This window comes from Cyprinus carpio, chromosome A16 (assembly GCF_018340385.1).
Source record: "Cyprinus carpio isolate SPL01 chromosome A16, ASM1834038v1, whole genome shotgun sequence".
Taxonomy (NCBI): domain Eukaryota; kingdom Metazoa; phylum Chordata; class Actinopteri; order Cypriniformes; family Cyprinidae; genus Cyprinus; species Cyprinus carpio.
In genome coordinates this window covers 16,409,564-16,424,363 of record NC_056587.1, presented here as the reverse complement: position 1 = coordinate 16,424,363, position 14,800 = coordinate 16,409,564, and the positions used below count along the sequence as shown (strand labels likewise).

Here is a 14,800-nt window from a genome sequence, read left to right as displayed (position 1 = left end):
ATCAATCTGCATTTTGTGCCATTGTAGCACTGAAAAGTGTAAGTGTTGCGTCAGGTGCTGGTTTCAGGGCAGGAAGATGGGTACTGGACTAGGGGAAATAAGACCCTTTCTATCTGTCCGCTCCAGTGGACGGAAGGCCCAGGGCTCTGTCTCTGATCCGGCACTCTGGGGAAACAGTCATCATCGTACCTTAGTTACCAGCTCCGGCTCCTTCTGCAGCCCTGACTCAGCACTTGCTGTCTGTGGGAAAGGGAATGAAATAAGAAATGACAAAAATATGCAATCAGGGAAAAAAAGGCAGATTCTGAAATGCTTTATTTGTTTCCTTTCTCCTTTCCATCACTTCTACCACATTAGTGTATATACAGTATATAGTGAGTTCATACAGTCTTCTTAACTGTTTAATGGTGCATGCTGTCTCAGTGTCAACGGGCTGAAGCTAATAGCCGGACCAGCATAAATAACAGCATAGTGCTAGGCTAAAAAAAGGATTGCACACTAACGTTTTAACCCTGCTTCAAAGATTGTGTTTCCTTCTTCCTGGACATGCTCTCACTCAGGTCGTCTTGTGTGACTGTGACATAAGGTGGCATGAGCTCTCTGGTGCAGACAGCATTTCTCTCCCCATGCTCTATTTCTCAGCTGCCAGACAAGCCAATCAATGAAGCCTAGCAATGGAGCTTGCAGATGAAACATGACCGCAGTAGGTACACAATGATAAATAAAGTCCTGCCCGAGAACTGTAGCTATTGGAAAATGCTGTTGCTTGGGTAACACAGAGAAGTCAACACATCAACTGTTGTGACACAAGCCTGTGTACATAAACACACAAACATATAAACGATTTCTATTTCAAATAAATGCTGTTCTATAAAGCAAAAAATCCTGGAAAATAAAATGTATCATGCTTTCCACAACAAATATTCAGCGGCACAAATGTTTTCAGGAATTATGATAATAATAAATGTTTCTTGAGCAGCAAATCAGATTAGAATGATTTCTGAAGGATCATGTGACACTGAAGACTGGAGTAATAATGCTGAAAATTCAGCTTTGCCATCACATGAATAAATTACATTTTAAAATAAATAATGAAATTATTGTAAAGCTGAAGTAAATAATATACTTTTTTAAAAATACTTTAATACTTAATACTTTACAGTATTAAGTGTATTAATACTGTTAATGTTACATGTACAAACATATTCATTTAAAATTATTTGTGTAGCACATTTCACAAAAAATATGCTGTTGTTGTGTTTTTTTCTCCTCTTAAATTTTGCGCAGACTCTCTCAAGGTTGTAACACTTGTTTTATACAAACAGAACTAACAGTGTTTTTGTGTATCTTACAGGTTCTACTCCTCACCATACAGCATCTCCACAAACCGCATGATCGCTCAAACGTCAATCACTCCATTCATCGCAGCCTCTCCTGTCTCCACATATCAGGTATGATCACAGCATATACGCAGCAATCAGAACAAACACATGCTGCAGGCAAACAAACTCCTACATTTACATTCATACAGTGGCCCTTAGAAACATTTGGACACTTAAGATGTCATACTTAAAATATGCATTTATTTTAAAGAACGATAGCACAGTTCCTCAAGCAAAACATTTAACAAAAAGTGGTGTGTTAAATTAATTAACACTTTCTGGTTAAAAATAAAGTGTAATTCGTTCTGAGAAGAGGTTTAGCACCAATTTTTTTTTACAGATGTTTGATATCTAGTGCAATGACGTTATGGCATTTTTAAGAGAAATTTGAGTGTCCAAATGTTTTTGGAGCCACTGTATACAAACATAATACAATTTGTGTCACATACATATGAGGAGAGCATGTGGAGGTATAGCATGTTTTCCGTCACTCTCTGTGTTTGCTCTCATGTTAGGAATGCTTATTAACACTGTTTTCCAGCCCTGCAGTCAGATGGAGTGAGCAAACAGTGACTATGAGCTTCCTTAATTGATTTGGCTTAGGCTAAACTAAACAAAACATTGCTGAGCATAGAAAATTGCTAAGCCCTTTAGATCATGTACCTCCCGTCCTCATGAGAATCTCATCCTCTCACAAGTCTTAGTTTACGCTCTCAGCCGCACGTTTGTTATGATAAATTCTGCACGCCACCAAGGTTATCTCTTAATCAAATTTCGTGATATCATGTGCAAAAGTGCCCCGCTGGCCAGCAAATTAATTTTAAATTGCAAACAGTGCTGAACCCGCCAAAACAAGTTCAAAGCCAAGCTGACAGGAAATCAATTCGCTGCTACCTTTATTTCTTCCCTAGTCTTCCCTAGAACTTCGAGAATGGAACAAGAGACAACTGTTTCCCTCTCCGGTGAAAGGCCAGAGAGAAGGAGAGAAAGAGGGAGAGCAGAGTGAGAGCATGAATCTTTTAACAATCAGGAAAAGAGAGACTAGGTTTGCACTTACACATCGTAGTGGACTTAGTGTGTTTAGAGAAAGAGAGAGCGAGAGAGAGAGAGAGAGAAAGAGAAAGAGAGACGCCCAAGGTGGATCACAGTGATGAACAAATCCCAAAGGCTTTTCTTCCTAGAACAACATAAAAGGACACCGCATTTAAATTTAGACACCTACAACCGTTCAAGCACACATTCACGAAAATAAATGCATACTTCCATCCTCTCAGACAGGAAGTGGCCAGTTATTCTCAGTCCGTGTGGTATAAAAATAAAAAGCATAACAGTGTTATTTTAGTGTTGTAGTTGTTTTTTTTTGTTGGTTTTTTTTATGTTTTTATTTTAATTAAAGTTAAAGTTTAATGCATATATTTGTGCATGTTTTTTGTTTTTATTATAATTTTTTAAATGTCTAGTTATTCACGTACATCTGTGTATGAAATAATACTCAAAAATATCACAGTTAATTTAGTTATATTTTTTAGTCTTGGTATTTATTTTTATATCTTAATTTTTTATTTTGATTTTAGTTACAGTTTTTGTAACTTGGTTTTATGCGTTTGGCAAAGTTTTTTTATGTTTTATTTTTTTTTAATATAGTTTTTACTCATTTTTATTACAGTTTTTGTTTTATTTATTTTAGTCCCTTTAGTGTGTGGTACTGTATAACAAATATTATTTAAGCATATCAGTGTTATTTCAATATAATTTTTATAGTATCTTTTTATTTATTTTATTTTTATTTTAGGGAAAGATTTTGTAATTTTGTTGTGTTTTGACATTTTTGTTAGCATTTGTTCTATTTAATGTCTGTAGTTTTTATTATTTTTATATCAGTTTTAGTTTTATTTATTTTAGTACATCAAGTTTAACTAATGAGAAATGTTGCCTTGCCAGCTAGCTGAAATAAAAGTTTTATTTGATTTTATTTATTAAATGTTTATTTTTATTGCAAGTAACGAAAATGATTTTAATAGTTTTAGTTAAATATAGAAACCCTGTCCTAAATGTAGTAAATGTTTTTGCGAGAAATACTATGGCAGCGAGATGAAAGGAGAGATTTTTTGGGGTCCAAGTCGGCCTTAGATGATGAAATTGCTGCCGCAGCGCTGTAATTAGGAGGCAATATCGCTGTCTGTAGAATTCCGATCCCTGAGTAATTATCGCACTTGTATTACTTGCTCCTGGCTTGTCTGTTCTGTGGGAATCGGGGCTTCGAGGCTGCGGGAGGAGACGTAGGAGGGGGGTGAGGAGTGAAATTAAGAAATGCTGGTTTCTTCCACAGGTCCAGAGTACGTCGTGGATGCCTCACCAACAGTACGTTATGCAACCTACGGTAAGTGCTGCTGAGGAGGTGTTCATTTATCTTGATATGTGTGTGTGTGTGTGTGTGTGTGTGTGTGTGTGTGTGTGTGTGTGTGTGTGTGTGTGTGTGTGTGTGTGTGTGTGTGTGTGTGTGTGTGTGTGTGTGTTGGGGACGTGAGGAAACAGACAGATAGAGAGGAATGAGGAGAGGGCGAGAGTGATTTTGTTTATCTTTGTGAAAGAGAGGATGTTCTGATTTTTAAAAAAATGCTGGGGATCTTTACCCCCATTGCCCTCTGGTGGCCCAGCAAGTAAGCGCGGGGATGGTGAAAGGGGGTTTATATGTGTTTATATAGTTCACCCAAATATTTAACATTTTTGATCATTTACACACATTCATGTCAATTCAAATCAAGTCTCTTTCTTATAGTATGTGGAACTTAAAAGGTAAAATGTAAGAATATATGTAAGAATGAATGAGGACAGGGGCAGTCAGGCTCCAAAATGACAAAACAGCATAATAAAAGTGTTTCACACAACTCAAGCACTATTTTGTAAGCATGTTTCTGTTATTCACTGAAAATGTCTGTTTTCTGCCTCATGTAGTGCTGTCCATGAGACAAATTAGTTTGAAGATGCACTTAAAGTGAATAAAGGGTTACAATTTGGTCTTTTCCTCAAATAAAGGGTAACTTGTATGACTTCAGAAGACAATTAGTCTTAGAGCATTAGTGATATGAACCAGGGGTTTTCAAACTTTTTGATGCCACAAAAACCCCAATTATGATGATACACCTTTCGAGGGACCCCTTTAAACCCCTAAAATATAAAGGAATCTATATATTTTCAGCCCAGTTTACACTGTTAAAAATACTAATATTATATGGAAAATATTTTATATGTTTATATACACACACAAACTTTCTTTATTATTATTACTTTTTTTATTTCATTTTACACAATTTTTTCTTCAAACTTTTCTACACACCTCTTAGCACATTCTTGCAGTTCCCCAATTTAAAGCCTCTGACCACTTTTCTGAAACTGTTATGGTGCTCTTTGTCATTTTGCAGCTCGACAGCACACATTTTTTTTTATGGCAAAAAAGAATTTATAGGGATTTGGAACTGCATGAGGATGAGCAAATGATGACAGAATTGTCATTTTCAGGTGAACTGGCCCTTTAAGGGCTGACGACTCAAGGATCTGTTCCTCCAGTCAGTCTGCAGTCTGGATCAGATAAATAGTCCCTTGTCTGAGTTCCATCGACACAACTTTGTCAACCTGGAGACACTTTTTTTTTCTTGTTCTCTGTCTCACTGCACAAATACACAGGTTAAAAAAAACTACCTCTCTTGTGTTTTTTCCCTTAAAGGAACACTCCGACTTTTTGGGACTTTAGCTTATTCACAGTATCCCCCAGAGTTAGATAAGTTCATACATACCTTTTTCATTTCTGTGTGTTCTGTAAGTGTTATTTGACGCACCCACCGCTAGCCTAGCTTAGCACAAAGACTGGATGTGAATGGATAATGCTAGCATAGTAATCCCAATAAGTGACAAAATAATGCAAACATTTTCCTATTTACATGTTGTGATCTGTATAGTCACAGCGTGTACAAATAACAAGGCTATATGAGACAGAGACCATTTTTAATCGTATAAATACTGGGAACTATATTCTCACTAGGCGTAGGAGCACAGCTAACGTTACTTGGGCGGAGTGGCTACTTGGGCGGAGTGATTAGCGCAGCACACGAGACGGCCTGTTGATGGTTCCGTAAACAAAACAAATGTGACTAACTAGCTAGACGTGACTCGTGATCATGGCTGACTTTGAGGAATTGTCAGACTCAAAGTAATTTTACTGCGTATCAAACCAAGATCCAGAACCATATAGTTTTGAGCCAGGATACACAGACGAGGAGTTACAAAGTGCTGTAGAACACTCATCTCATCCTGATTAATAATTATCACAGAAAATGTATAAAGAATTATTACAGGAATTGATATATTTGAAATGCAATTTATTACAGCTGACCAAATATATTCAACAGCATATAATACAGTAATGTTAGATAATTGCATTACAATAGCCAAGAATATGGGGAAAGTAATAGCAAAAGGCAAATAGTTTTTGCACAATGAACCCACAGACAGTAACGTTAGCCTACTATTTCACAAACATTTTCTCAAAAAAGAAAACTGCCCATCCCCCTCCAATTCATTAGCAAGATGAATGTATTAGTCCTGAGAGTTACATTTAGCGCCGATCATTTGTTATTGAGCGATACAGTGTGTTCACGACAACACAATAATAACAATAAAGGGGATACACGGAGCCCCTATTCACGTAATAGTGTCACTACTAAGGTTATATTACATTAGCATGGCACTGTTACAGTATGGCTAATGTTAGTCATCTCAAAACATAACGGAACACTTACCGCAGCAACAGGTGATCCAATTGTGTCATGTCTTTATTATCGATGGGATGGATGTATCCTTTAGCACACGTTTCATGGTCCGTGTGGCAACTTGCTTTTTTTCAAAATAGTCGTCTACAGTAAAATGTTCAGAGCAAACGAAATACTTCGTGATGGTGTTTACAGGTGTGTTTGGAACTATACCCAGAACAAGTAGCCATCGATTCATCAGGTCAGCGTTTTTGGTTGGAATTCTATGAAACATCATAGTATTACCTAGTCTCCCCTGTTTATTGTCGCAGCTCTTTACAATACAGCGAACACCCATGACTGTACACTATAAATGTACTATCTAGTAATTGCTGACTCTATTACTCCAACTCTGAGCGAACTCTCTGCTCCTCACCACGGCGCGTCTCGAGTGCTGCGCTAATCACTCCGCCCAAGTAGCCACTCCGCCCAAGTAACTTTAACTGTGCTCCTACGCTTAGTGAGAATATAGTTCCCAGTATTTATACGATTAAAAATGGTCTCTGTCTCATATAGCCTTGTTATTTGTACACGCTGTGACTATACAGATCACAACATGTAAATAGGAAAATGTTTGCATTATTTTGTCACTTATTGGGATTACTATGCTAGCATTATCCATTCACATCCAGTCTTTGTGCTAAGCTAGGCTAGCGGTGGGTGCGTCAAATAACACTTACAGAACGCACAGAAATGAAAAAGGTATGTATGGACTTATCTAACTCTGGGGGATACTGTGAATAAGCTAAAGTCCCAAAAAGTCGGAGTGTTCCTTTAACTCTTGTATAAGAAGGCAACCCCTTGGCTGAGGTCTGGAGGTCTGCCCACTGTCTCTTTGGCTCCCACCTGAACTTGGATTTAGTGTAAGCCAGGCGCTGCATTCCACTGTGGAAATGCCCAAAGGTAGTCTGGGATCAGGGCTTTTTCTTTGCCAGGCCCTGAAAAAAGTGTTCAGTCAGCTGTTTCCAGATCCGCAGCAGGCAGACGCAGGGCTTTATATGATCCTGGGCAACTCAAGAAGTGAAACAGGGTTATAGAAAAGGAGGCAGATGTCTGTCTGACTAGATAATGATATTCCCGACTTGTTGTGTGAGTGTGTGTGTGTGCATGTGTAGTTGGATGGGAGTTTTGATGATCATGATTATGTTGTGTAAATGTGTTTGTAACCAAACCCTCATATCTAATGATCTGGCAACCCATCAAAAAGACCGCAGCTGCCTGGGACAGAGAGAGAGAGAGAGAGAGAGAGAGGCAGTGGGAGTCTGTGAGCTGATCTCTGCCTAATTTGAAAATCCTGGAAAGAAAACAAAGGCGGGAGAAATCATGTTTTTTTTTTTTTTGGGGGGGGGGTGTCTTGTGAACAGAGAAAGCAAGCAATTAAAAGTGGCTGAGAAAGGGAAGCATTGTTATTGGAGAACGCCGCTGCATTTGGCACCTTGTTACCGTGGAGACACGTGACCATAGCGACTGGAGCCGGCAATGAGGGTTTAAGCAGATCAGCAGACAATGGAAGTGCTCTGAGCTCCTACTCCGCAGTGCAGTGTGTGTGTGTGTGTGTGTGTGTGTGTGTGTGTGTGTGTGTGTGTGTGTGTGTGTGTGTGTGTGTGTGTGTGTGTGTGTGTGTGTGTGTGTGTGTGTGTGTGTGTGTGTGTGTGTGTGTTTTAGTATACATCAGTTCCTTAAGTGCACCTGCTGTTGTAACCTGCTGATTATGTTGGCCGTATAGCTGAGTTATGCATTACTATCATAGCCAGATGATGTTTGTGTGTGTGTGTGTGTGTGTGTGTGTGTGTGTGTGTGTGTGTGTGTGTGTGTGTGTGTGTGTGTGTGTGTGTGTGTGTGTGTTGGCTCACTTGTGTCCTTATAAGGGTTGAGTAAAATTCAGAAATTAGGAATTGGTCTCCTTCTAAATAACAAATGTGAATTTGAATTGAATTGACCGTGAACCCCAGGATGCAGAATTGGAATTTAAATTGGAATGACAAGAGGAATTTACTGGAATGCAATTCAGAAGAAGTTCAACAAAGTCACACAACAAAAGAGTTTCATTAGTTCAGCTTGGCAACAAAATGGCCAAGAAGAGATCACTTTTCAGCCTGCTTAATGTAGTTTGGCACAAATTTCCTATAGGGGAATTTAAATAGGAAGTTAATTCCCCATTTTATTTGCAGTTATTAGTTAATATAGTGTATATATAACATATCTATAAAATAGTTTTTTTTTTTGTTTTTGTTTTTTTGTTTTTTGTAAAAACAATTCGGTTTCATATTGTAACTCTAAATTCTTTCTCCAGTCTGAAATTCACTAATCTGAAATGCATTCACTAGTTTAGCTTCAAATGAATTTTACATTTACAGATGTTGGTTGTTTTGTGTTTATGTTTGTTGTCTGTATTTATTTCATTTCATGTTTTACTGGATAACATGACAAAAAATATAGATTCTTTGCTGTTTATTTTTATTTTTGCAGTATTGCCAATCAGTATCTTGGCCAGTCAGCTTTACAAGAAAGCCCATGCTGGTCTACCAGTATTAACTAGAATAAACCAACACTGAAATTCTTGCATGTGTAGTCTTTTCAGCAGGGTAGCTGCACAGATGTTGTCAGCAGGGCACATACACACCAACCAGCAAGCATACACTTACCCACAATGCACCACCCAGAGGGCCATCACTCAACTGTACCTGTTACGTTTCATCTTAGCGCAGAGAAGAATCCCCAGCCACCCTAACCAAATCACATCCTGGAAATGAACATTAATGAATCAAGGCCACAGTGCATTACGGAAAAGCCGCTTAAAGTGGAACCGCCATGCAAGAGGAGAGAAAAGAAATGAAACGCTTCTCTAAGCCCCTGCTAGTCACGGCCATTTGCAGAAACAAAGAAGCCCATGTTTGAGTAAAGATTTGAGTTTATCGCAGCCCGAGAACGCTCTGTTGGGATTGGCAGGGTGTTGTGTGTGTGCGTGAGAAAGAAGAAATGCATTTTATATGTTTTTCTTAAGTGTGTTTAAATGGTGGGAATTGGTGGTTATGCCTTGGCACATTTCGTTTAAGATTAATATCAAACATCCTCCCTGGCAGCCTGCTTTATATAAAGCACCGGTACCTGAGAGAGACAAAAAGATCGACTTCCTTTTCCTGTCTCTATTTTAGATGTCTTGGCAAAAAAACAGTCCTTCCTCTGATGTCACGGGAGATTTCTGCTCGTCTAGTTTACAACGGAAATCTCTGGCTTTAAACGGCAGCCACCAACGTTTTGGCTGCCAGAACTCGAAAACATCAGCTTAGATGAATGTATATTTGGTCTGAGGTTGGAATTGAGTTTACAGGCTGTTGTCTGAAGAGGGGAAATCTCATTGGCTGTCTCAGAAATCCCTCTCAGAATGTCACTCACTTTCCAAATACTTCCCCTCAGGGAAATGAAGGAAAAACACACACGTACGCACAAGCGCAGCTTTAATCATCTGTCTAAGTCTCACACTGATACGGCTGCAAATTAGAGTGGAGAATTATTCAGCATGGATTTCTTTTTTCCTTCGCTCATTATGAAAGCTTGTCGTGGGGCGGGGGAACTGTTAGCTCGAGGCTCTCGCGTCTGAAAGCTGAGCGGAGCGGCTGAACGGTTTACCTCTGAAAGCGTGAATAGAGACAGAGCGCATCTGACACCAAGTGCCTGTACAGTTTATTCTTCAAGCGCAGGCAAGCACCAAGCTGTGCTAGCTGAGAGAAAGACTGAAGCTTGCATGTTTGTGAGTGTGTGTAAAGGTTTTTATTTTTACTGTTGGTGCACACAAAGAGAATATCTCTTTCAGAGCTCTTCAGAAACTGGTACATTTTACCTGGAGTAACCAGCCGTTTTGTGCTAGAAAGGACGAAATATCCAGAGTTCACATACAAGACTGGCATATCATCATATCGTATATTTGTGTTTGTGTAAAATCCGATGATCATGATTTATGATGATCCAAAGAGCAAATTTTCTTCAGTAAGAAGCAAGAATATCTGATCAGTGTACAAAGGTGGTCACATGATCAGTGTCAGAAATGTACTTACTTGATTGGTCACTAATCAAATAAGTCAGTTTGTGACACTGATCATGTGAACTCCTTTGTACAAACTGGTCAGATATTCTAGCTTGGAAATAACCTATTATAAATTACTTATTCATGCTGCATCAATGTCACATCATTAAACTACATATTTCCAACTTTTAATTGGATTTTGAGTGCCAGATTTTCTGTGCTGCATTATTGCACTTAGTCAGGAGTCACAACACAAGTGTCACATGCTTGAAAGCTGATGCTCTTCCACAGCTGAAAAATTATGATTGTCATGACAACGATGAGACGCAGAGTGAGAAGAAGGGCTGTATAGCAGTGCGAGACACTGAAGTGCCAGTGGGAAGACAAATATAATTTCAAGATTTTAGTGTTTTAAGAGAGCAATCAGACATTTAGTCATAAATATATACTTCTGCCTAGAAAAGAATAAATAGAAAATCATGAATTTTATTCACACATTGATAGAGCAAAATCTAAACCAGATAAGGACAATAGATAGCTTGAAATCTTGAAAAGCAACTGTAACTGGGCTTAAGTCAATATGGTTTGCCATTTGCAACCCATTTTACTTGCATAATGTGGCATGTTTCTATACTGAATGGGAGAAAATGTAGGATGGAGCCTGCTTTTATTAATAGAATATTGATTGATGGTGAAACGGTGGTGTTAAATACCAGAATAAAGCCTTAGTGTTTGTTAAAACCATATTTAAAAACCTTTTGGCTACTGGCTTACACTCTAAAACAGTACGCTGGGCTAATGTGATAAAAAAATTATTGCTGTATACTTTGTTCTTAAGTTTGGAGTCTCTTTTGTTTATCAAGGCTGCATCTATATGCTCAAAAATACAGTAAAAGCAGTAATACGGTGAAATCTTATTACAATTTGAAATAACTGTTTTCTATTTGAATGTATTTTCACATGGTCCTGTGATTGCACAGCTCAGCATCATTACTCCAGTCTGCAGTATCACATGATCCTTCACAAATCATTTTAATATACCGATTTGCTGCTTAAGAAACATTTCTTATTGTTATCAATGTTAAAACACAAAGTTCACAAAGAACAGCATTTCTTTGAAATAGAAATATTTTGTAGCATTATAAATTTCTTTAGTCACTATTGATCAGTTAAATGCATCCTTGTTGGATAAAAGTGAATAAAAACGAAAATCATGAAGACAAACGTTTTCTTTAAAACAACATGCTCTAATGAATCGTTCACAAAAAGGCCAAGAACGTGCTTTGTGACAGCAAATAGGGTTCATTTTGATTTCATGTTAACTCTGCAGTCAGGACCGATGAATTTATTCCCAATCGCTAATTCAGAGAAGTGATTTTGTACAGATAAGAGTCTTAAACTCAACACTACTAACAGGAAAGAGTGCCTCATAAACTGTAAGCAGAGTTATACACGGCACAATGGTTTCTCATCATCCCAGCCTCTGAATTGAACTTTCTGACAAACTGTTTGATGGAGGGTCTCCTCTGAAAGGTTAATCCTAATCAAGTTGGCATGCGAGAATGAGCGTGTGCTTACGTCTCTGGCCTAGTTCTGTGAAAGCGGTCATGTGACGGCATCAGATGATAGATCAGGTCAGCGGTTGCAAATTGCAGACGTCTCTCTCTCTTTTGTCTGTACCTCACATGTGTTAGCACTCTCATCCCAGTGTGCCTGAAACGTAAACACACCCATGGTGTGGAGCAGCTTTGCTGTTAAGTGAGCAATGCATCATGTCTGCAGAACTATGCATGACTCGCATTTGGATCGCATTATTTCACTTGTTGAAGTGGAACAGCTCATGTCTGGCCCTCATAATAGGGCCCAGCTGTGGCCGTACGGGCCAGTGAGATGAGTGAAAGAAGGAGAGGGTTTTTTTGTGGGGAGCATGAATGCATGATCAGCACATTGACGCTAATGAAGTTCTCCATATGTATTGTTGAATGGTACTGTAACTCATTTCCTCTCCCATCCTTCATGCGGTTTGACCTGTAATAATGTGTGCTTGTGTTTGTACATGTGTGTAGGGTGCTGTGATAACGCCAGCCATGGACCACACCATCTCCATGCAGCCCGCTAACATGATGGGACCCCTCACCCAGCAGATGAACCACCTGTCCATGGGTACCACTGGCACTGTGAGTGTGTGCGCTGCCTTCATCGTAAGGCCTGTTCACCTTCTGCTGGTCTAAATCTTGGAGGAGCTGAAGAAGAAATTAAATGCTAATTTAAAGTTTGCAAAATGTTATGGAAAAAGAACAAGGAAGTTTAGCTCTACCCAGGGATGTCAAAAGTACTGGGAAATAAGATATGAATACTCTGTCAATATTGTACTCAACTAAAATAATCTAGCTAAAAACATACCTGAGTGAAAGTAAAGTTTCCACATTGATTTGTACTTAAGTATTTAAAAGTAAAAGGTCATTTTAAAAAGGGAAACCTTTATTCTTAGCTTTTGAATCAAATAAACCAATATCCTGAAACCTTTTACCTGACATTGTTAAATGTTAAACTCTGCCAAATCTCATCTTATAACTGTTGGACATTTGAATAACGTTGTTTGCAGCAGGGTTGATACTGATAATTAAAACAAAAACTAAAATATTAGATAGAAAATGAAAATTTGAATTATTGACTTGGCAACTAACTGAAATAACTATTAAAATTATTAAAACTCAAACTAAAATCAAGATAAAAACTGAAAATATAAAAATAAAAGCTAATTCAAAATACTTACTGTATAGTATAGTACTATAAAGTGTAATAGTATATAAATAAATTAGTGCTGTGAAACGATTAATCGCATCCAAAATAAAAGTTTTTTACATAATAAATATACACAGTACACACACATATATTATGTGTATATACACATAATATATGTGTATATACTTTTATTTTTATTTTGGATGTGATTAATCGTGATTTATCATTTGACAGCACTAATATAAATACTAAAATGCCACTGACTACTGAAACTGTTTTCACTCAAGCATTTATTCATCAGTAACATTATTTTAGGTTTAGTCACTATTGTACTTCATGGTAAATTGTGGAAATCTACCTTTTACACTGAAATTGATTTTGAGTGAAGATACAACTCAGCAAGAAAGATATACATACAGTAAATGTTTAATAAGAGAATAGATTTGTATCATTATGAGCAGTGAAATATGTATTATATATTTTGAAGGTCTAAATGAAATTGGAAATCATTTGAAATGTAATAAGTAAAAGTTCAATTATTCATTTCTAGTAGTACCTAAATTGAAGGAAAAAGCAAAAAGGATTTGACTAATAGAAGCATTTAAAATGTTTGTTATCGTTTAGCATTCATCTCAACAAGATTCTTCATTCTATATGGAGCCAGGGACATGATGATGGGTAAAAATATGACATTGGAGGAATAATTATACTTCAATGCTTTTGCATTCAATTAAATAAATTTTGCACTCCTCCTCCCTCCCAAAAGCATTGAAATACAGTTTTTCCTTCCATCTCATATTATTTCCATCATCAGTCAACAAAAGTTTCTCACAAAATAGTTTCTCTGTGCAAATGCAAATCTTCTGTTTGTAAATGCATGTAAAAATAGAATCTTTTCCTCCTAGGTCATATTTTGATGTATTAGTGCCACCAGTTGCACTGTAAGATGCAGCAGCTGCAGCTCCGCCGATGTTTGGTCATAATTTGAAAAGGTCCATACTCTGCATAGTTTTGTTTGCTACAGTATGTGTGAATGAACTGTCTTTCTGTATTTATTTGTTGCAGTATATGACTGCTGCTCCTATGCAGGGGACCTACATTCCCCAGTACACTGCGGTGCCTGCCTCAGCTGTCTCAGTGGAGGTGAGTTTCTGGGTGACTGCAAATCCATTCACTGGTCCAACTGATTAGATGAGGGCTGCTAATTGAAAACGTGGAGATCAGTCACCTCGGGCCAAAATCTGCCCACAACTTCCTTAGTGCCTTTTATTTCAGCTTTAGGCCTGATTTCAGTGTGGAGCTTTAAGTTCATTCTGGTCTGAGTACCAAACACAGCCCTAAGGCCTCTTTTTGGGAGTAGGTTAAAAGGTACTTCTGTTTCTTGCGAGGGGACATCCTGTAATTATGACATCATATCCTTCCAGGGAGTGGTGACGGAGGCTTCTCCACAGAGTGTTCCGCCCTCGTCGCAGGATGCCAGCGGTCAGCAACAGCCTCTGGGTGTGGACAACACCAGCGATCACGCGCCCACCTACACTTTTCAGCCCGCTAAGTGAGTTTGATATTCACATAGATAAGACAAACTAATATTATTTCACATTATTATTATTATTTACTGTATTTTAGATCAAATATAAACTGCCTTGGTGAGATTTTGATATATATATATATATATATATATATATATATATATATATATATATATATATATATATATATATATTATTATAAAGCTCATTCAAAGCTCATTCAATATATATATATATATATATATTATTATAAAATACTAAAGTAGTATAAAGGAAAAGTTATAATTTGGTCCAAAATGTAATAATAATACTAAA

The 14,800-nt window shown here is 37.7% G+C and overlaps 1 protein-coding gene across 6 annotated transcripts in view; it reads left to right on the top strand.

Moving 5' to 3' along the window:
• LOC109105379 (RNA-binding motif, single-stranded-interacting protein 3) overlaps positions 1–14,800 on the top strand; it is a 146,454-nt gene that overhangs the window by 130,479 nt on the left and 1,175 nt on the right. For 3 of the 6 annotated variants that reach the window (XM_042772964.1, XM_042772960.1, XM_042772961.1), the window contains 5 exons: positions 1,355–1,451; positions 3,712–3,762; positions 12,278–12,388; positions 14,022–14,099; positions 14,381–14,508. In XM_042772964.1, the coding sequence (XP_042628898.1) occupies positions 1,355–1,451; positions 3,712–3,762; positions 12,278–12,388; positions 14,022–14,099; positions 14,381–14,508 (465 nt within the window). Of the gene's footprint in view, positions 1–1,354; positions 1,452–3,711; positions 3,763–12,277; positions 12,389–14,021; positions 14,100–14,380; positions 14,513–14,800 lie in introns of those variants that run through there. The other 3 variants (XM_042772962.1, XM_042772963.1, XM_042772965.1) reach the window with 2 other exon arrangements.